The 21,554-nt window shown below is 37.3% G+C and overlaps 1 protein-coding gene across 1 annotated transcript in view; it reads left to right on the top strand.

Moving 5' to 3' along the window:
- The window catches only part of LOC122805820 (extracellular calcium-sensing receptor-like), a gene marked incomplete at its 3' end in the record, with an annotated part of 75,338 nt that overhangs the window by 47,521 nt on the left and 6,263 nt on the right, over positions 1–21,554 (top strand). Inside the window, exon 4 of the mRNA XM_044076081.1 lies at positions 4,844–4,967. Within this exon, the coding sequence (XP_043932016.1) occupies positions 4,844–4,967 (124 nt within the window). The remainder of the gene's footprint in view (positions 1–4,843; positions 4,968–21,554) is intronic.

Genomic DNA, 21,554 nt, shown 5'->3' on the forward strand with positions numbered 1-21,554 from the left:
AGGGGATGACAATACACTTTTTGGCATTGAGCTTCAGGCCATGGCTTTGACACCAGACATCTGTCTCAGTGAGGCCCTTTTGTAGTATGTCCACATCATTAGGAGTTTCGATTATGGCTCCTAGTTTGCAGTCATCTGCAAACTTTGTTAGCCAAAGACCTTCTGTGTTAGCCTGTACTTCAGAGAAGTAGATACCAAACAGGAGAGGACCCAAGACTGAACACTGTGGTACTCCACTTGTCACTGGTCTGAAGTCGGATTTGGAGTCTGCTACTTTCACAGTGTGAGTTCTGTCCATGAGCCAGTTGGCAACCCATCTTGTGACATAGGGATTTATACCTAGTTTAGTGAGCTTATCTATAATTCCAGAGTGGGGGATGGTGTCGAAAGCTTTGGTGAGATCTAGATAAGCTGTGTGAACCACCTTACCCTCATCTATGGCTTTGGTGACTGCTTCGAAGAAGTCAATCAGGTTTAGGAGACATGATCTGCCTTTTACAAATCCGAACTGGGTAGGGTCTAGTGTTTGGAGATTACCAATGTCTTTGTTTATGAGTTCCATGATGATACGTTCCATAGCCTTGCAGACCAGGCTTGTCAGGCTAATGGGGCAGTAGTTCCTGGGGTCCATCGTGGCTCCCCCTTTGTGGAGTGGGATAACTGCCGAGGTGCACTATTCAGTGGGCAGAAAGCCTAAGGTGAGGCTATGACTGAACATGGTACTTAGGTAGGGTGCCAGTTCATTCTGTAGTTCGTGTAGAATGCAGCCTGGGATATTGTCAGGTCCCATTGATGCTGTGTTCTTGGTTTTGAAGAGTGTGTTTTTTACCTGTGCAGCTGTGATTACAGGAACTTTGCATTCTTCCGGTATAGAGATGGGCCCTCTAGGGGGTGAGAGGGGGGTAAAGTTAGCACTGAACCTATCTGCCAGGATGTTGGCAATATCAGTTGGTTCTGTATATTTAGTACCATTGTGCTGTAACTCAGAGCAGATCTGAGTGTTGCCATTGAGATTCTTGACATAGCTATAGAATGCTTTGTGGCTGTCTTTAGAGTCAGTGGCAATTTTGTTTTCGTAACTAGCTTTGGAGGATTTTATGAGGGATCTCAGCTTCTTGCTGAGGTTGACCAGGGCATTCTTCCAGTCATGTGATTTTATTCTTTTTTGCAACAGTTTCTTTCTTCTGTTGTAGAGTTTGTTTATGTCAGAGGACCACCAGATCGGCTTCCTTTTTTTGGAGGATAGCATCTTGGTTCTAGTAGGGATAGCATGATCCATGCACTCGTGTAAATGCTTATAAAGTGCATTTGTGTAAGATTCAGCAGTCATAACTCTATTGTCTGTCTGCATGGGTGTCATGAAGTTTGCCACTTCTGTCTTAAGAAGTGCGAAGTTGGCTTTGGAGAAGTTTTTTACAGTGGTTTCCCTAATTGGGGGTGAGGGCGGGATGTGGATGTCTAGGGTGATTAGCTTGTGGTCGTATCTGACCAACGAGGAATTGACCTCTGGTGTGGAACACCGGTTGCCCATGTTGGTAATGACCAGGTCTATGATATTACTGCCCCTGGTGGGGGTGTGAATAAGTTGATCCAAGGCTTTGGAATTTATGAATTCCAGAAAACGTTGAGCAAAAGAGTTGGTACATGAGTAGTTTTCCCAGTTAATGGTGGGTAGTTGAAATTGCCCATTATTAGGGTGTTAGGCTGTATCCTAATACATTCCAGTGTATCAAGAAATGAGGAGTGGGAATCCTGGGGCATTGTGGGGGGTCTGTAGCAAGCTACAATTTGGACTGCGGTCTTGCACAGAGTTAGTTGCACTTGGATAATCTCGGATGCATTATGCTGTTCAACTAGCCTGGAAGTGTGGATATCCTTAATGAATATGGATACGCCTCCACCTTTAGTGCTTTGTTCTGGGTTAGGTGGCCGAAAGGTGAGGTATGAATTATAGCCTGGTAATGCAGGGGTGCTCTCTGGAGCTTTGAACCAGGTCTCTGTCACTGCACAGATGTCGATGTTCTCCATTTTAAGAAGTGCCTCGAGTGAGTGCATTTTGAGGTTTAGACTTCTAGCATTGAGTAGCATTACCCTCAGAATTTGCTTGCATGTATCTGTTATGGTGGTGAATTTGTCATTTGAACCTTGCCTAAAAAAGGCACTATAGGGGTGGCAAGACCCTTAGCCAGTATCCGGAATCCCAAGGTCGACAGGTGCAAGCCATCTCTGGCAAAGCATCATGGTCTGTCGATCATGTCGTCCCAGGCAGACAAAGACTGGATCCCCTTAGAATGACACCATAAGCTTAGCCAATTGTTGAAGTCAATCATTTTGTCCTTGTACTGTGGCATCATTCTGGGTGATGGCAGGATGCTACTCAGGGCCAGGGTTATACCTGCCTGGGCTACATGATCGGAGAGCTCCATCATGTCTCTTTTCATGTAGTCCAGGGAGGTACGTCTCAGGTCATTAACACCAACATGAACAATGACAGTGTCATATTTGTACTTGTTGTGGAGTGACCCGAGTGCTTGCGTTATGTGGTGGATCCTGGCACCTGACAGGCAGCTGACAGTAATTTTATCCTTGTTTAGCCTGGTGAGTGGAACATCAGTGTGCCTGACTATAGAGTCACCTATGACTAGAGTGTTGGGTACGTTGTTATGCCTTATGGGCTGTGGTTGAGTGGCACACTGAGTTTGTGGACTATGTGTCATTTTGGTTGTGTTGGGGGGGTGGAGTTTGCTTGCATTTCTGCTTTGGAGGTCCCTGATGCTTGGGCAGGTTTTTATTGAGAGCCTCCGTGAAAGTGGGTGTGTATTTTGTGTTTCTATGTGTGTGTGTTTTGGTGGTGTACGGTTTGAGGGACTATGTGATGAGTGTGGTGTGGTGCAAGTGTTTACCTTCTTCTCTTGACTGTCTAGTCCAGTCTTAGGTGAAGAGAGCTTTGCTTCCAGTTTTGCAATATAAGTGCATCTCTCACAAGTTGTAGTGTTGGGTGGTAGAAGGAGAGGGTTGTCTGTGTACATGAGGCAATTGCTGCATTGCCCCAAGATGCCCAGATTCATCAGGTAGACAGGAGAAATCACTGGGAGCTGACCCTTAGACATGCCTGGATAGGTGCTTATTTATTAAGTACTAAAAATTGCTTTCCTCTAGACAAGTCCGGAAAGTTGAGTGCTGTAGTAATTTGCAACTTATTTAGTGCTTACAATGAGTTCTGAACAAGTGCTGAGTTCAAAGAACCAGATTTGAGTGCTGAAACTAGAAAACTGGCTAGTTCTAAGAAACAAAATTAAGCTAGAAGGCTTCCCTCCAAAACAGAAAAGCTTGGGGTTTCGGAAGACTACAAACAGTCTAGACCACTTACAGGAAAGGCAGGAAACAAGCTTAAAAATTTTTTTTTTCTTTACCAGATGCTCTCTTTGTACACAGAAGGAGTGCCTGAAATCAGAATATAATCTCTCTGCACTCAGTTGAGTGAGCAAATGAGATGGGCCCAGAAGGAGTATCCAAACACAAACTTACAAGACGGGCTGGCGATTTCAAAGCCACCAAGATTAACACCAAAACAAAAACAGGGAGGATGAGTGGGGAACTAACTGACAAAACAGAGTCAAAACTTCCAGTTCAGTTAATATTCAATGTAACATAAATAACTCAATTTAAATGCCGTATTATTTGAAAAATTTGCAGATAAAAGGTACTTAAATTCTCTTATACATCCAGTTGAATACTTATTATTCTGTTACTCATTCTTCTGGACTGTAGCACCTGTCAAATTTTGCTATAATTTTAAAGATCAAGTTTAGAGGTCTACCGTATCCACCTTACCATTCAAATTTTTTTTTAGAAATTAGAGGTATTGACAGTCTGCTTGTTTTTCTATTGATTACTGACTCACTGAAAAGCAGTGCAAATAAGGTACATATATAGAAAATAATATTAAAATGTTTCTGCTTGTACAGCAGGATGGTTAATGCAGTGAAGCCTCTACACCAGACCCACGTCATTCCATCACAAGTTTTGAGGGTGTTGTTCTGGGTGCATGAAGTCCTACTACTGTTTAACACTATGGAGACTTGAAGAATGAGCCATGTCACTGCAGCTATTAGTAAAATGTGGTGTGATGTAAAAGCAGCTTTAATATTTACTTAAGAAGTGAATTAGAGTATTACTAAAAATGATTTCCCTCATCCTTTGTTTTTTACCTCTAGGTGTGTGTGTGATTAGAAATAAAATATACTTTAATAGTCCAGCCACACATTAGAATTTCATACCTTTTATTGGATCCACAAAACATGGCATCACATCTCCCGTGATCTTGCCTTATTGTTAACTGGTACCCAATGACACAAGACACAGTGGGCATGTAAGAACATTTTTAAAACTAAATTTACCAAAATATAATGCTTCCAATGTATCCCCCCACACATTCACACTATGAATAAGCAGCTGCCCCACACACTCACACTATGAATAAGCAGCTGCCCCACATACTCACACTATGAATAAGCAGCTACATAGATCATGCAAAGAATGAAATAGAAGATTTAAACAACTTTCATTTTCAGTCTATTACACTTGATCTGTAAAATATTTTTAAATGTATCAACCTTTACATTCTGCCTCACTTTCAGAAACACCAGCTAGTTTTTATTCATGGCATTTTTAGTTCTACAATACACAGTATATTACTGTGTGAAGTTTAAGTGCATTGGGTTATAATGAAAATTATTTCAGAATGCCGACATCTTTTCAGGTGTAATAAGGTGCAATGCCTTCTCGTAAGGTATATTAATCCTTCATAATGAACAATGTGACTTTGTTGTTTTTTTTACAGGTACCACATTCTGTTTGTAGTGAAAGCTGTCTACCTGGATACCAAAAGGTTGCTCGTCGAGGACAGCCCATCTGTTGCTTTGACTGTTTAGTCTGCTCCAAGGGAGAAATCAGTAACCAAACTGGTAAATACCACACAATGCCAGCTAATTATCAAGACAGTCAAAATGTGTTTTGGAAACATAAGCAGAATGAATTATAAAACACAGAGTTGTGCAGTTTAACTACTCACTCAGGTTCCATGATACAAAGACAATATATGTACTGATGGGCACTGATTTTGTTTACAATACTAACCCCAGGCAACATGAACTACTGTAAATCTTAGAATAAACGTGAAGGTGAAAAAATCAGGAAGCACATGTGTCAAAAAACCCAGGGTATCATTAGTTCATAGCAGGAATTTTCTGGCAGACATGTCTGTCAGATAACTCATTCATTTATTTCCTTTTCAATATATTTGCCAGTGATATTAGAGAAGATCTGTGTCTTTTCCGTTAAAGACATAAATACATGTCATAAGCTGATACCCAAGAAGGCAAAGCTTGGATAAAAAGGAACTTACGAAGACTGGAGAAATAGTCTAAAACATAACAGCTTAAATGTGATACCAAAATTGATTAACAATAGATTGTGCAAACAAAACAGTAGAGCAGTATGTAACCAGAAAATATTAAGTAATAAGAACAAAAGTGGAAAGGGGTTAGGGGTGGTTATGTCAGATAAACTAAGGTAAGCAAGTACATTAACTGACAGCACAGTGTTGTTATCCCTTTAAACAGATGGTTGTTAAGACCCCATATGGAATATTTTGCTGCTCTGGTGACTTCATGTTTACAAATATGTAAAAAGGATAGCTATGTACCTACTTTTTAATGTGCATATGTGAGTTTGTGTAATTATATTCGGGTGTGTTCCCTTATTTCCTTGGCGGTTCATGTTAAGGAACCTGAGTACCATGAACAAAGACTACTGGAAAATTGCATCTACATTTTTCTTTTCTAGTTTTCATTGGTCTCCAAACAAAATCTATAATTTTTTAAATGTGTCGAATTAAATGTTTTATTAAAACTAAAGAAACTGCTTATATATTGAAGAATGTCAACAGCTTAACAAGATGTTGCATGATATAACAAGTAGAGCATTAATACATCAGTTTAAGCAATTTGTTCTAAGTTTGGGTTCATCTTTCTTTTCAATGTGTTAAGAGTTCTTGATCATTGGAATCCTGAGTTACAACATTCAGGGAAGTTTGCACTGACCTTGCATTTAAACAACAGTTATGAGAGGAGGTGAGATGATGTATTATTTTATTCTATATTGCTGTGTGGATTTTCCCTGTGAAAAACGTTTCATCCTGATTTTAATTTAATTATAATTGAGGTATCAGTGTTTGATTGTTTAAAACTATGAACTCCATCTAAGTGTTAAAGATGCTGATTACATGCATTTTTATGTGAATGAACTATATGATCACAAACCATAAAGAAACATACATTACAGTATATGGCAGACTATATTTAAATAATTAGTTTCAAATGTGTTGTAACAATGACACCATTATAAAGCACAAACTGAGTGCAACAAAATTGCCTCACATATTGTTCTTCACATGTAAATGAAGAATAACTGCTCTAAGACCATATTTTCAAGCATCACAGAAAAGAGTTACTGGTTTATTGACATCACAGTATCTTAATGTAGGTGGGGTGGCAATTTTCTGCTAAGGTATTCAAATGCTTTCTGGTGCTGTTCCAACCAAGACCATGTAACATTTTTGCTTGTCAGCTCTCTCAAAGGTGCTGTCAACTCACTGATGTCTAATATAAACTTGCCTAAATAGTTGACCATACCAAGAAAACATTGTAGAGTTTGAAAATTATCCAGTGCTGGCATCTCTAGAATGGCTGCTTGCTTGGATAGGTCTGGTCGCGAGAGAGTGCTAGTAAATAAATGGCCTATATGTGTAACTTCTGGTAGTCTAAATTTGCACTTCAGAGGATTGAGCATTAAGTTCACTTCACATGCTCTGTCAAGAACTTTCTTAAGGTTTCTTTTATGCTTTGCTTCACCATTGCCTCCAACCAATAAATTATCTGCTATTATGGCACAAAGATAACCCAAAAAAATTTGCTCCATTGCATGCTGAAAGACTTTACATGCAGAATTTATTCCAAATGGCATCCTGAGGAATCTGTATCTTCCAAATGGGGTACTGAAAGTAGTCAGTAGTGAAGATTTGCCATCAAGCATCACTTGCCAAAATGAACTTTTTGCATCCAGGACAGAAAAAACAGAGGCATTCGGTATTAGGGCTGCGACTTCTTTGACTGTACCAGGGGATGATGTGGTCTCTTTAATACTTTGTTCAAATCTCTTGGGTTAATGCACATTCTGATTTTGTTGGAGCCTTTATTGTGGTCTGCTACCATGAACAACACCCATTCTGTTGGTTCTGTAACTGGACAAATTGCACATTGCTGCACCATTATATCCAACCGAGCTTTGACTTTATCCTGCATAGCTATCGGAACTCTTCTTGCTGGTCTGACCACTGGGCTGAGCTTTGGGTCTAATTTCATGGAATACACAACTGGAAGTTTGCCTAACTTGTCAATGAAAACATCAACATACTCTGAGAAAGTAGCTTCAGTAAAATTGTAACTGGGACATGTGCTTATGTGATGAACTTCTTTGGTAAAGGAAAGCAGATTCATTCTCAAGTTGTCTCTGAAACCCAACAATGATGGAACAGGTCTTCAGACTACATAGAATAAGCAAGCTGTAGCATTTCCTAGCCAAATAACATGAAAGCACTACTGAGCCTTCGGTTTGAATTTATTCACCTCCATATGCAACAAGTTCCGCACAGCTGGCCACATTTAGTTGCTCACCAGCTCTCACCTTAGTGAATGTGTCTACATACATAACATTACACTTTGAACCAGTGTCTACTTTGAGCTCAGTGGATTTACCATTGATCTGGACAGTACAAAACACTTCATTCTTTGCCAACAAATTTACTGCATTAACCTTTTCACTAATTACTGATACATCATCTATGTAGAAAGTAGAGTTGCAGCTCTCTATCTGATCAACTCACTTTTTTAAGTGACCCTCCTTTATAAGTGTGTGAGGTTTACTTGATTTGCAAAACTTTTGAAAATGGTTCTATTTTTTACACTTGTGGCATTGCTAACCAAATGTTAAACACTTTTCTCATTATAGACTCATGATTGGCACCACAGTTGTGACAGTTAACAATAAAGCTTGATTTGGGTTTTGCTGATTTACCCTTGCACTGCACTGAGCACATCTTTTTCAGTGAACTAGTCTTAGAACTTGCTGAAAAACTACGGGTTTTACCTGCCACACACACAGGGGTTACAACTGCCATGTGCTTAGGCCTGTTTCTGCTAGCCATGTGTTGCATGCTGCCTACATTTGTTGTGGAGCATGCTGAAACTTATCACTTGCAAGCATACTTGTATGCCTTTCATGGATTTGACAAATCTCAATAGCTTTGCTCAGCATTAAATCAGTGTCATGAAGCAAACTCTTTCTCACTGCAGCACTATTAATACCACACTCAAGCCTGTCCTTTATTAACTCATCTTTTAAGTCAGCAAACCTACAAGATTTAGCTTTATTTCTCAGGTCAGTAATATAAGCTTCAAAGTTTCTCCTGGTTTTTGATCTCTTGTGAAAAACAAATGCCTCTCTAATGTAACATTTGTCTGGGAGTTGCACATTTTCCTGAATTTGTGTTACAAACACTTTGCTTCTTCCCTTGATTCAGCCTGTACAACAATATGAATGTTTTCCCCTTCTCCTTCATATACTGCTGGTTCATACACAAATGAATGCTCACTTTCAATGGCCTCTGACCCAGCTAGGTTTAGCAAAATGAATGTCCTGGTGCATGCATCTTTGTCAGAATAAGCTGCTTGTATAAAAATATCATACTCTTGCTTAAATATTCTCCAATTCTCTGCAATATTCTGATCAAATACAAGTAGTAATGGTTTTCAAAATCCATCTGCCATGCCAACAAATTACAGTAAAACACAATGCAACCCAAGTCCACTGGTAACTGTATGAACATGCGCACTTATACATATGGCAGAAATTTATGCCAGTATTTGTAACTATGCCCAATAGCACAACAAGCCTTTGAAAAACTGAACTTTGCTAAATAAGTCTCCCAGGCACAGGAATACTCTTGAAATCACTGTACTGTAAGAAATCACCTCTTATCAGTGTAAGAAACATTTCAAAATAACTGCACTTTGTGAATAAATTGGGCAGAAGAAGCTCAGAGTAAAAAATATTTAGAAGTAATTGCACTTTGCGAATAAACAGTACACAGCACTCTGAAACTTTCCCAAAATGGCTGTACTTTTCTAAATAACTCTTTACAGTGCAAGAAACACTCTGCAATGACAGCACTCTGCAAATAGACACACTGGGGTGAAGAAACTTTTCAAAATATTTGTATTTTGACTACACTTTATGAAATAGTTGCACTTTGCATACCAATAAACTCTTCAGAATAAATGCACAGTAATAAGCACACACTGTAAGCACATTTGCACACTGAGATACTTTGAATAACTCTATTTATGCCCTGAATAGCTTCAATCAATGCAAAACAGAAGTTTATGCCAAAACACAGTACTTTGCCAAAAAACATGCAGTAGCCTTGCTTTATTTAATGTGCACATTTTGCCCTTATTATATTCATTTTGATTGTTTAATCTTTTTCATGCCCATTATACTTTTCTTGTGCTTGTTTTACTCTAAACATGCCCATTTTGCAATTCCAAGGTAATTCCAACCCCCTGATGTGCTTTTCTGATAGTTGTTTTATCACATATCTTAATTTTACACATTTTGTTTAATTAACAAACTTTTTGTGCCTCTCGCTTTCTTAATAATGCATTATGTGCCCTTGTAATGCTCTGTTTTATCTTTTTTAATAAATAAATTGTTTGTGGAAGTTTTCATTACTTTTGGTTCATTTCTGGCCCTTTTTATGCTCAGTTCACTTAGTTTTACTGTCACTGTAAACTCTGTACCTCACAGCTTTGAAAAGTAGTCTCTGGAATCCTGGTTCTGACAACATGTCACTTGTCTGGTCAGGATTAAACAGACAGGCATTCATGGGTTCTGTTCAAGCAGCTTTATTATGTACAAACAGATCAGGACTGAGGCTTAATAACTGTAACTTAAATAAACTTATAAACAAACTAGCTATCACACTCATACATACTCACTCTCTGGCTGCACTCTCAAAATGGCGCTGAAGCTTGTACATGCTTGCTATTTATATGCACTTGCTGTCCTTGAAATGCTTCTTAAAGGTAAAACACACACACTATTCTACATAATGTTATTGTAGAACTTTTCTTCTCAGGCCATCACTGAAATTGACTTTTGCCAAGTTAGAACTTTATAATCAACAAAGTAAATAGATAGACAGATAGATATATAGATATGCAGACAGACAGATAGATAAAGAGATAGACAGATACACACATAAAGAAATAGCAATGTGCTACCTCAGTGACAGCCTTCATTATACTTTGTTTCTTTCTGTGACATCATCAGAGCATCACAGATATTTTGCAGGGGGAAGCAAAGTAAAATGGTGGTTGTTTTGATTTTTTAAATGTCGTAACCTTTCTTAACCTTCCACTCTTACTCTTGTCCACAGACTTCCTCATATGTCAGTGCCATTCAACAGCATGTTATAAGAGACAGAGCTTAGTAATTTGTCTCCTAGCAATAAAGCACAGATTGAAGCAATGGAGAGGAAATTTGGTAGATTGCATACCTTGAACCTGAAATGTTAATATTGTGCTTATCTGACAGGAACTATGGAGTAAAAGTAGATAGACTTTACCTTCTGCACAGAAAGTTAATTGGTGAGACAGCACTTGTTTAACAGGATCCATGGACAGTACAGCAGACTGATGCTATCTTTTAAAAAAAATGTCCTGGTGGTGCTTCTTATAGCAGAATCATATCTGCAAAATGTCAGAACATTCTACAGTTTATATATATAGCTATACGTACATATTGATATATACCTACATATCTATATCTATACCTATCTATATATATATCTATATATATCTATACATATATATATATATATATATATATATATATATATATATATATGTGTGTGTTCCTTTCACAAGTTGAAAGTTTCAAAACTTTGAACTGCAAATGGTTGAGACCATAAGACTGACGTTTAGAAACTTTGAACATTTTTAATGGAGATCGCCGTTGTGGCAAAGGGAGATACTGTCAGCACAGCTATCTGGAATTTTGTAAATAATTATATATAATTTGTGAATATCAACATGATTCATATAAGATGCTTGTGCTACAACTGTATTAGAACTGTAAGTTATGTGTATATCAAAGTTGTTTGTACAGACGTGTGGAAAAAGGCTTTTGCAAAATGTATCCACAGTGTGCCCTGCTGGAATACAACAGAAATGTACATGCACTATTGTAACTGCTTAAATGTATATATTTTAACAGTGGAAACTGGAATACAGGAGGTTAACTTCAGTCCAGCAAAACTTTAGAAAAATAGTTGAAATTAAATTACTTTATGGCTATGCAACAAAAGATGATATATTTCCGTTTCAACACAGCAAGGAGACAGAATGTCTGTATTAGGGTACTTTCTGTATGTTCTTGGAAGTGTTTTATTGTTTTATGACTTCCAGCATCTGCCAAAGATTTAAGGAGAAGCTCTTGTCTATGTATTTTTACAGGTAGATGCTAAATGCTACCAGCTGCCATAAATGGTTGTTTTTGGCCTGGGAACTAAGAGTCAGTTAACAAGAAATGATGTTATTCTGCAAGCTATCCCAGCAGTAATATTTGAGTTATTAATTTAAGAAGTCTCTGAGAGAGAGAGACAACTTTCTCTCTTCTGTCTTTGACCTGACAACAACTAGAAGATCCATTTACCACACCTGCCTTGCTCTGTAAGCAAGTTAACTAGGGTGTAGTAATTCTCTTAGATATAGTCAGGAACATAGCAAAGCTTAGTTTAGATATTTTTCTTTATTTATTTATTTGAGACTGTCCTGCAATATTGTTTTAATGATTTCCTGTGATTTTGAGCTCTGATGTCACTGTAAATATATATTTAGTATTGTCTTGTTCTTTTATTATTTATTATTAAATATATGTAAACTATTCATTGTGGATGATCTGTGTAGAGATATGTAAATTCTGAGACTACTTACATATTTATATGGTGACACTGTGTAGGCCACTCCTAATAGCCTTGCTCTTGGTCAAACTGCCCTTTGTATTAATAGTAAGATTACACAGTAAGATTTGACACCCTTTGTTAAGAGCATTAAAGTAGCTAATATGGGGTTCTGGTGGCAGTGATAACTACCTTATAGTCTTAGCAGAAGGGGGCATAGCTAGTAAACCTGGGCCAGCCTTTCCCAGGAGAGTGTGAGTGTTTGTGTGTGTGTGTGTGTGTGTGTGTGTGTGTGTGTGTGTGTGTGTGTGTGTGTGTGTGTGTCTGTGTGTAAAACAAATCTCCAATAGTATGTGTGTCAGCTACTTTGGCAGGGACACAAAGCATTGGTTGGACAGAGAAAGTGTTGGAGCACTTGTCTTGGGACCTTGGCTAAGGAGTCAACTCTATAGCTGTGCCAGTGGGGAGTCTTATTGGAGATCTGGAGAAAGAGGGAGAAACCAGCCCTGGACTAACTATGGTCTCTGTGTTCTCTTAAGGAAAATTACATTTGATCAGGTGAACTGTATCTGGAAATACTGTGTGTGTGCTTGTCATCCTCCCAGTGTACGTCCCCCACTGGTGCTAGTGGTAAGGATTGAGGCTTCTTGATTACTGGTTCGGTGGTGGGGCATCACAGCTGTAGAGCAGGAGAAGGAAATGTAACATTTTCCACATTGTAGTATGATGTTGGAGTTGGAATATTTATTTAGCAGTAGGTGTGGGAGGGCGTGCAGGGGTATACCCCCCTGCAAAAATGTAAAAAAGATTTTTAGATTTAATTTTTTTTTTAATTACAATTTCGAAGTTTCAAAACTTTGATCTTATGGTCTTGACCATTTGCAGTTTGCAGTTTTGAAACTTTGAGCTTGTAAAGTAGATCCATACATATATCCATATATGTTTTTATCTATACCTGGATTCGCTTCAAAATTTCAAATTCCCAAAATTTCGAATTTGATATGGTCAAGACCATATGATTGAAGTTTAAAACTCTGAAACTCTGAAATAAATCTAAACGGAACACAAAACCATATTCCTCAATGCTTTGAAAAGTAGTCTCTGGAATCCTGGTTCTGACAACATGTCACTCGTCTGGTCAGGATAAAACAGACAGGCATTCATGGGTTCTGTTCAAGCAGCTTTATTTTGTACAAACAGATCAGGACTTAGGCTTAATAACTGTAACTTAAATAAACTTATAAACAAACTAGCTATCACACTCATACATGCTTACTCTCTGGCTGCACTCTCAAAATGGCGCTGAAGCTTGTACATGCTTGCTATTTATATGCACTTACTGTCCTTGAAATGCTTCTTAAAGGTACAACACACACACTATTCTACATAATGTTATTGTAGAACTTTTCTTCTCAGGCCATCACTGAAATTGACTTTTGCCAAGTTAGAACTTTATAATCAACAAAGTAAATAGATAGACAGATAGATATATAGATATGCAGACAGACAGATAGATAAAGAGATAGATAGATACACACATAAGGAAATGGCAATGTGCTACCTCAGTGACAGCCACCATTATACTTTGTTTCTTTCTGTGACATCATCAGAGCATCACAGATATTTTGCAGGGGGAAGCAAAGTAAAATGGTGGTTGTTTTGATGTTTTAAATGTTGTAACCTTTCTTAACCTTCCACTCTTACTCTTGTCCACAGACTTCCTCATATGTCAGTGCCATTCAACAGCATGTTATAAGAGGCAGGGCTTAGTAATTTGTCTCCTAGCAATAAAGCACAGATTGAAGCAATGGAGAGGAAATTTGGTAGATTGCATATCTTGAACCTGAAATGTTAATATTGTTCTTATCTGACAGGAACTATGGAGTAAAAGTAGATAGACTTTACCTTCTGCACAGAAAGTTAATTGCTGAGACAGCACTTTTTTAACAGGAATCATGGACAGTACAGCAGACTGATGCTATCTTTTAAAAAAATGTCCTGGTGGTGCTTCTTATAGCAGAATCGTATCTGCAAAATGTCAGAACATTCTACAGTTTATATATAGCTATACGTACATATCGATATATACCTACATATCTATATCTATATCCATCTCTCTCTCTCTCTTTACATATATATATATATATATATATATATATATATATATGTTCCCTTCACAAGCTGAAAGTTTCAAAACTTTGAACTGCAAATGGTTGAGACCATAAGTCTGAAGTTTAGAAACTTTGAACATTTTTAATGGAGATCGTGTTGTGGCAAAGTGAGATACTGTCAGCAAAGCTATCTGGAATTTTATAAATAATTATATGTCATTTGTGAATATCAACATGATTCATATAAGATGCTTGTGCTACAACTGTATTAGAACTGTAAGTCATGTGTATATCAAAGTTGTTTGTACAGACGTATGGAAAAAGGCTTTTGCAAAATGTATCCACAGTGTGCCCTGCTGGAATACAACAGAAATATACACTCACTATTGTAACTGCTTAAATGTATATATTTTAACAGTGGAAACAGGAATACAGGAGGTTAACTTCAGTCCAGCAAAACTTTAGAAAAATAGGTGAAATTAAATTACTTTATGGTTACGCAATAAAAGATGATATCTTTCCGTTTCAACACAGCAAGGAGACAGAATGTCTGTATTAGGGAACTTTCTGTATGTTCTTGGAAGTGTTTTATTGTTTTATGACTTCCAGCATCTGCCAAAGATCTAAGGAAAAGCTCTTGTCTATGTATTTTTACAGGTAGATGCTAAATGCTACCAGCTGCCATAAATGGTTGTTTTTGGCCTGGGAACTAAGAGTCAGATAACAAGAATTGATGCTATTCTGCAAACTATCCCAGCAGTAATATTTGAGTTATTAATTTAAGAAGTCTCTGAGAGAGAGAGAGACAACTTTCTCTCTTCTGTCTTTGATCTGACAACAACTAGAAGATCCATTTACCACACCTGCCTTGCTCTGTAAGCAAGTTAACTAGGGTGTAGTAATTCTCTTAGATATAGTCAGGAACATAGCAAAGCTTAGTTTAGATATTTTTCTTTATTTATTTGAGACTGTCCTGCAATGTTGTTTTAATGATTTCCTGTGATTTTGAGCTCTGATGTCACTGTAAATATATATTTAGCATTGTCTTGTTCTTTTATTATTTATTATTAAATATATGTAAACTAGTCATTGTGGATGATCTGTGTAGAGATATGTAAATTCTGAGACTACTTACATATTTATATGGTGACACTGTGTAGGCCACTCCTAATAGCCTTGCTCTTGGTCAAACTGCCCTTTGTATTAATAGTAAGATTACACAGTAAGATTTGACACCCTTTGTTAAGAGCATTAAAGTAGCTAATATGGGGTTCTGGTGGCAGTGATAACTACCTTATAGTCTTAGCAGAAGGGGGCATAGCTAGTAAACCTGGGCCAGCCTTTCCCAGGAGAGTGTGAGTGTTTGTGTGTGTGTGTGTGTGTGTGTGTGTGTGTGTGTGTGTGTGTGTGTGTGTGTGTGTGTGTCTGTGTGTAAAACAAATCTCCAATAGTATGCGTGTCAGCTACTTTGGCAGGGACACAAAGCATTGGTTGGACAGAGAGAGTGTTGGAGCACTTGTCTTGGAACCTTGGCTAAGGACTCAACTCTATTGCTGTGCCAGTGGGGAGTCTTATTGGAGATCTGGAGAAAGAGGGAGAAACCAGCCCTGGACTGACTATGGTCTCTGTGTTCTCTTAAGGAAAATTACACTTGATGAGGTGAACTGCATCTGGAAATACTGTGTGTGTGCTTGTCATCCTCCCAGTGTACATCCCCCACTGGTGCTAGTGGTAAGGATTGAGGCTCCTTGATTACTGGTTCGGTGGTGGGGCATCACAGCTGTAGAGCAGGAGAAGGAAATGTAACATTTTCCACATTGTAGTATGATGTTGGAGTTGGTATATTTATTTAGCAGAAGGTGTGGGAGGGGGTGCAGGGGTATACCCCCCTGCAAAAATGTAAAAAAGATTTTTAGATTTAATTTTTTTTATTACAATTTCGAAGTGTCAAAACTTTGATCTTATGGTCTTGATCATTTGCAGTTTTGAAACTTTGAGCTTGTAAAGTAGATCCATACATATATCTATATATGTTTTTATCTATACCTGGATTCACTTCAAAATTTCAAATTCCCAAAATTTCGAATTTGATATGGTCAAGACCATATGATTGAAGTTTAAAACTCTGAAACTCTGAAATAAATCTAAATGGAACACAAAACCATATTCCTCAATGCTTTTGCAGGGGGAAAGCCCCCTGGCACCCCCACACCCCCCTGCTATTTAAATATACCAACTCCGAGATCACCAACAGTAAGGGACAGGGAGAATTTCCCATTCTATGCTGTATGCAGATCTCCGTTCAAAATTTCAAAGTTCTAAAACTTTGATTATATGGTCTCGACCATATGAAATTTGTTGTTTTGGGAATTCAGAATTCTGAAGGGAACCCCTATATCTATCTATATCTAGCTATATATATATATATATATATATATATATATATATATATATATATATATATATATATATATATATATATATAAGGAACTTGTGTTCCAAACCAGTCAAGGGCAAAGATCACAGTATAAGAATGCATGTGTATGAGGAGGGGTATGCATGCAATAAGCAATGGGGGATACAAAAGAACTGTCATGAATAGGATCAGCAACAGTATAATAGTATGGATCAAAATAAGTTTATATCAAGTTACTCACTTCCCTAACCATTTACAGACCTCTATACCTGTAACTCATACCAGTAAATCACATCAGCTTTTAACTTATGCAGTATCTCTAACATATAGTTCTGACATTTCCTTACAATTTTTATATTTTACCTCAGTCTTTGCCACTGACCCTCAGTCCTTTTCTCCAGATGATTTTTATAGAGTCAGAGAAGAGAATGCAATATTGCAGCCAATGAGTGGATTTTACTTCCTCTTTTCTGCATGGGAAATGGATGTGTGAAAGAACAGCCTTCCTCCAGACCAGACTGACTATACAATGATACAAGGCATGCTCCACACCATACTTTCATGTGCCTGACTTCTTGAAGGTTTACTTGTGTTCAGTTATACAGTGACATGTCCATTTGTAAGAACCTCATCCTGAAGTAAAGCCCACATCCTCTCCCAAGAAAGCAGAACCAGCACTGGCTGTATTCCTTGTCCCCCACTTGGCACTCCAGCACATGAACTGCTGGCCATTCTCAGGTCACTTGCAAATTTTGTCACTTTCTGATGATTTATTTTTCTGTGAGCCTATCTTGAAGGTGGACAGAATCTGAAAATAGTAAGGAGGTAAAGGTTGAAAAGTCTGGAATAATTTGCTTACTTCTCTATTTTAGAGCTTCCAAGGCTAGATATAATGTTTCACAATAATCTCGCATCACAGATTTACTACATAAATGACCTTGTCTTGTCTTGCTGGGGACACTCCTTCCTTTGTTAGTCACTATCACATCGGGTCTCCATATTGGATTGCTACAATCTTATAAATTACATGACAGTGATCTTGGAAAATGGAGGACTAAATTCAAAATACTCTATGACAGATCAAAATGTCTTAAAGCTTACAGTCACAGATTACATATAAAAAAACTTTCATGTGTTAACAAAATCTGCTACATCAGAAACTATAAGAAATTCAGTGGCAGGTAATTAGATAAATTAATAGTAAAATATTTATTATTAATTATTTAAACTTTTTGTACTGCTAAATGTGTGTCTCCTCTGACACATTCTATCATGACCAAGAACAGTCCTGGTGCAATACTGAGGAAAGGACATTTATATGTCACTAAAAATTGTGTTTGCCTAATTCTGCTATGTTCAGTTAGGAGTAGAAGTCCATAGAAAGTCCCTTGTTCTTAACCCGCTGAGTTGTAACTGCTCCATAGTACAAGATAACATGCAGCCCAAGGTAACACAGAGTACAATACTAACACCTAATATATAGTGATGTGAAAGTGGCTTGGTGATATGACTCGCTGTCACTTTAGTAAAGGCAAGCATAATCAAATACTGTGCGCATACATGGGGGTAAGAAGATAAACAACAACAATTAAACGTCTGCAGGCGTCATCATGGAAACCCTTCAAATATGAGGCATTAAGCTGTATATTACCCAATGGATCACAGAATGATTATCATCTAGAAATTGCTATGGCAAGTTATGAGGTTGCTTCCAATTTTATTTATTTATTTCTGAAGTCAGTAGAGATATGGCCTAGGGTTCTGAACTAGGACCATTCCTTTTCAATACATTTATGTTTACCTTTTTCAGTAGTAAACAAATATGGATTTGTAAATTTGCCTATGACATCAAATTAACAGGTATTGTAATATATATCACTAATCACACCACTACCTCTTCTACTCTAACCACTATTCTCACTACCTATACCCCTAATTGAGATCTGCAGTCCACTGACCAAAATCTGTCCATCCACAAACCTCTCAATTACACCGGACAGAGTTTTTACTCATACTATGATGCCAAGTCATGGAATGCCTTAACCACATCTGTCAGGTCAGTTCATTACTTTTAAGTCTTTCAATGTCACCCTAAAAGGCAACTTAGCCAAAACATATCTCTGTCGTTGTTCTTCACCAAGTTAACTTCTTCCTACTAACAGCTATAACTATTAACATCTATTCCCAGTCCTTATCCTATCAACTTTTCACATCCGAATATCTCCAATCTTTTTACTCTTCAATGAATCTCTTCCATCTCACATTTCATATCATAATTATTATCTACTCTAAGACCTACTGTATATGTTTCTGTAAAGTCCCTTTGTGTGATACCTCTCCTGCTTTTTAATCCATGATGTGCATTTATATTAAATCAAGAAAACATTATTTTAGTCAACTGTTATACTTTTAGATCGTTTTGAACCTAGAAAATAATGATTACATTTTGTATAGTATTTAGTTACTGTTAAACTAATTATAACATCTTTTTAGTGGAGCTTTTCTCCACTGGCCTCCACTGAAAATGGGTAACTCACCCAATGGGACCTTCCCTGTAAAAAATGTCAATAATTAAATAAATCAATCTACAAATGATCACAAAAGCATACAAGTGCAATTAAATAATTGATAGATGTGGTCAGATGTACAACTTGTGTTCTATAAATGCAACAAATGTAATATCATGCACTTGGGCCATCCCAGTAATCTTTGTCCTTATGCCTGAAATCAAGAGATTGCTGCAAGTTGTATTGAGTTCATGGGCATTTGGGGTAATGTTTAATGACAATTCAGGTGCTTCTATTGATGTCAAAGCTATTTTAAAAAAGTTATTGCAGGTCAAATTCTTCTAAACATAGGGATGTTCTTATACCACTGTATAAGAACAGTTAGGCCAGCATTATAGTATGGTTCTGGGTTTTATTGTTATAGTACAAGAGATATGAGTAAGTTAGTATAAAACTTCTGAATTCTTGTCTAAGTAGCTAGTTAACTGTGGAAATTTACCTTGCAGTAGAAGGTTGACGTTTCTTAATTACACGCAGTTCAATGTAGATTACAGAGGGGAGATGTAATTTGGACATACAAATGTGCCCTGCTGGTTACTACTGGTTATTTTGCCCTGTCATAACTTTTATATGAGAAATAAGAACTTACAACAGTTGACAAATACAATAGTAAAAAGGGGAACTTTTTTCATTAGAGTATCAGGGTGTGTAATTATTTCCCAGTGGCATTTAGGAAAATTGTCATGTTTGAGTCACTTTAAAAGGCAGATTGATTTTTTTCTTTGGTGGCAAGCTCTTTATGACTAGGTTGTAATGAAATAGAGATTATAATGACTATATATATATATATATATATATATATATATATATATATATATATATATGTATATATACAGCTAACATTAAAACACTGTTAACAAATAATTTTTCCATCGCTCAACTTTTAAAAGTAATTCGTAAACGTTCCTCTGTTCTACCTTAGCATGTTAACTTAAAAACATATCAACTTGTTATCTGAATGAAAAGAATTGTTGTTGTTTGTCTTTCGGCTTTTTCCCAGTAAGGGTTCGCCACAGCGGAACTCCGGTCTGCTAATGACTGGCAGTAGACTTTTTTACGAAACGCTGAGGTGCCAGCTCGACGCCCAACCTTCAACGAAGGCACGCCCATTTACACACGCATGTCTTTCGAATGCTACCCAACCGTGGGGAGGACATGCAGACTCCACACAGAAGGCACTCCCAAGCCCAGTCGAGAATTGAATGGGAGAACCTCTTGCTGTGAGGTAACAACTCTACCACCGTACCACCGCGGCATATCTGAATGAAAAGAATAATACATTCGAATCCTTCTGGTAATACTTTTAGCTGATTCTCTGCACATTAAAAGATAATCAGAGATCTGATATTTCCTTTTCTATGACTTCAGTTGCTCAGAATTACACTGTGATTGGTTCAGTGCTATATAAGGGATTCCAGCAGGGGAAGGCAGGGCTGCAAGGAATGCAGCTGCTTTACAAAGTGCCTTCCTTTTCTGTCTGAATAACAATGAGTGAAAGCAGCTCTGTGAGGTCTTCATATTATTCATGTAGGTATGAAGCAAATCCGTGTCAAAAGGATATCTCATTTCTTTAAGACTTTTCAAAAAACACACAGCTCTCAACAGTCCAGAATTATTTTGGCTTTGTATAGAATTCTTGCAGTAAGAGGTTGAGAGGCTTGAAAAAACAAGCAGAAAACATTGCATTTGCAACAATTAATTTTTAAAGTTGAATTATAAATGTGAGTACTACTGCAATTCAATCTCAGAAAATGACTAACTGTATGAATCAATGTTGTAATGCCATTGACTGAAATATATCAGATAACCATCACTTACCTTTTCATGACAGCTACACAGATAATATCCAGTTAACGAAAGATCACTTATGCAGATAGATCTCAGGTCATCTGATCATCAAAAGGGTAATCAGCTTCTGGAAGTAGTTACAGTGCTTTATTTTTTTATTATGAGTAACAATGGCTCGAAGAAAGTCACACAACATCAGCGGATTAGGTATCCTGTCATTTGATACATTCTTCTCATAATATGATATGATGTGACAACTCACTCCACGTCCATCTTGGTGAGAAATTAGTTTCAAACAAAATTTACCACTTGGTGACACTGTTATATAAGATGTACACAGGGAATACAGTTTTGGGGGATGAACTGCATAGTTTGCCCATGTTCAGTGAAGAATCTGCTGCAAGGACTGGAGTAGTTAAGTAATTGTTATAACTGTTCTTGTTACTCTGTCATTAGCTGATACTTTTTTTTTGCTTTATTTTTCTCTTTTTTGCCGAAAACAATTTTCTCAAAGTATTACCTATCAGCCTGCAGATAATGGAAGCCAGCATTACTTTTAAGATTATATTGATAAAAAGATATGATTAACT

The sequence above is a fragment of the Protopterus annectens genome, chromosome 7.part0 (genome assembly GCF_019279795.1).
Source record: "Protopterus annectens isolate FY-2018-M chromosome 7.part0, PAN1.0, whole genome shotgun sequence".
Taxonomy (NCBI): domain Eukaryota; kingdom Metazoa; phylum Chordata; order Ceratodontiformes; family Protopteridae; genus Protopterus; species Protopterus annectens.